At 40.3% G+C, this 2,009-nt stretch overlaps 1 protein-coding gene across 1 annotated transcript; it reads right to left on the reverse strand.

Moving 5' to 3' along the window:
• Positions 1-1,620: 1,620 nt before the first annotated feature.
• Positions 1,621-1,861, reverse strand: SARC_13369 (hypothetical protein; the record flags this gene model as incomplete). Its single annotated transcript, XM_014292502.1, has 1 exon — positions 1,621-1,861. A coding segment is annotated over one exon (241 nt), but the record flags the coding sequence as incomplete, so codon positions are not given.
• Positions 1,862-2,009: the final 148 nt, after the last annotated feature.

Consider the following 2,009-nt stretch of genomic DNA (forward strand, 5'->3'; position numbering starts at 1 on the left):
CCGGTGTGCCATAGCCAGATTATGGAATGCAGCGATGAAGTGTAGACGTCTTTGTGCTGTTCCCATTTTTTCGTGCGCTGTATTCTGTGATCGAAGATAATTGCGTTTTTCATCTATTAGGTTAATCAAGAAAAGTGGCTAGACATAAGTACGTTTATACAAAGTTGGTATTATGGGTGCCTCTGTGGGAACATATACGTATGCGCTAGGAAGTATGTGAAGAATTTGTAAACGTACCCGGAATATGTATATGAGTATACGTAGTCGGCTCTATGAACTACGCTGTGGCGTTAGTATGTATGAATGGTATAGCAGTAAAACGAGGAAAAACGCGGTCCTAAATATTTACTTGGATACAGGTAGTTGGCTTTCCTATGCCTATTTTTGGGTTGACTACATTCGGGACAAAACAAATTAATATCTTTGTACGCAATACATTAACCCCCCTAATAAATCGAGTATATCTAAACTGCTAAATCATCCACAAAGGGACACGCGAAACGTTAACTACACCAAACAAGAATGATTACAAACCCAAAACAAAGGCACATGTTACCAAAATACGAGTTAAAAATATTAGAAACTTATCCCCAATACCATGACAGTTATAGCCAAATAATCTCACTGAATAAACCCCGTCACATACTCGTCGTTCGTCTACAAGGTCGTCTAAATCTTCGTCGTTGGCAGTGGGGGCCCTCTCGTCCGAGGTTTCTAATGTTTAGTGTAGGAGTTTTGAAACGACATGTATCAGTGGTTATATACGTCAGGATTATATGCAAATATGAAATGATAGCTGCGGAAGTATATATGTAGATATATTATGTGCTTGGCAATTTTATATATATGGGTTATATGCATCTCAATTGTATCGTTATGAGTTATATATTGTTCTAAAGTTATCCATAGACTTGATGGTTCCAAAGTATGTATCTACGGGGTACATATTGTTGAATAATATATATATATCTATACTTTAATGCTTCGGCAGAATGCATCTATGGCATTTGTGGTCATCTATACTTTTCCAGGTCATATACGACATAACATATTCTGTGGCGTTTGAGGCTACCTTTGGGAATGTACAGCCATATATGGCATTTCATAGCACATCTGTGGCAAATTTCGACATCCTCGTGCGGTGCAGGGACATCTCTGATATACACAGAACATACACGGGACACGAGCGAGATAGTTCTCCTGACCCAGAGGTGTGTTGTGCACCATATTCAATCTACACGTTATAACCAATGGGCTTCCTTTCAGAATCACTAATACGTAACAGGCACACCTTAACCACTCCCGAATCGCGAGATCACCCAACTCTTTGTCGTGTGATATATATACGTTTGTACATAACCACAAATACAGAGGCTGTATACACATATCGAATCATAGACGCATGTCTTTATGCAATCTACTATGTATCTACCTAATAACTAACGTACTTTATGATACAACCTAATACGTAACCCCTAATCGAATACAAGGTAAAGTTTGATATTTAATCTGATTTGCACATACATATTGAACATAAGACACATTTCCAAATACAATTGGCTCTGTACGCACCAATTGAATAACACATATATTCCTGAATTCTATCGGATATGCACTCACCGTCACCAGCCCCAAAGGCAAAGTCGGCCATTTCATTATCGTGCGCCGAGCGTTTCTCGTACATGGGTGTGTGTAGGGCTCGCCTGCGCGCGCTTTCCAAGGCATCTGATTGCACGAGAGCGGTCTGCTTGGTCACGTCGATGGTGTCGCGTGCTTCGTTCACAGGTAAGATCTCAGTGCAGTAAGTAAGTATCACCGCCAGAAGATTATGCACAAGTACTTGGTTGGCTGTTTTCTGGACCTATGTGAGAAAGGCATATCGACGTAATGTATATATGTGTTAGTAGATGGATGGAGTACGAGGTATTGGACTCGATTAAAGCTGTGTGCTTGATCACGTCGACGGTATCACGTACGTCGTTGACAATGAATACCTCAGTGCAATAGAT

Source organism: Sphaeroforma arctica, assembly GCF_001186125.1.
Source record: "Sphaeroforma arctica JP610 unplaced genomic scaffold supercont1.3199, whole genome shotgun sequence".
Taxonomy (NCBI): domain Eukaryota; class Ichthyosporea; order Ichthyophonida; genus Sphaeroforma; species Sphaeroforma arctica.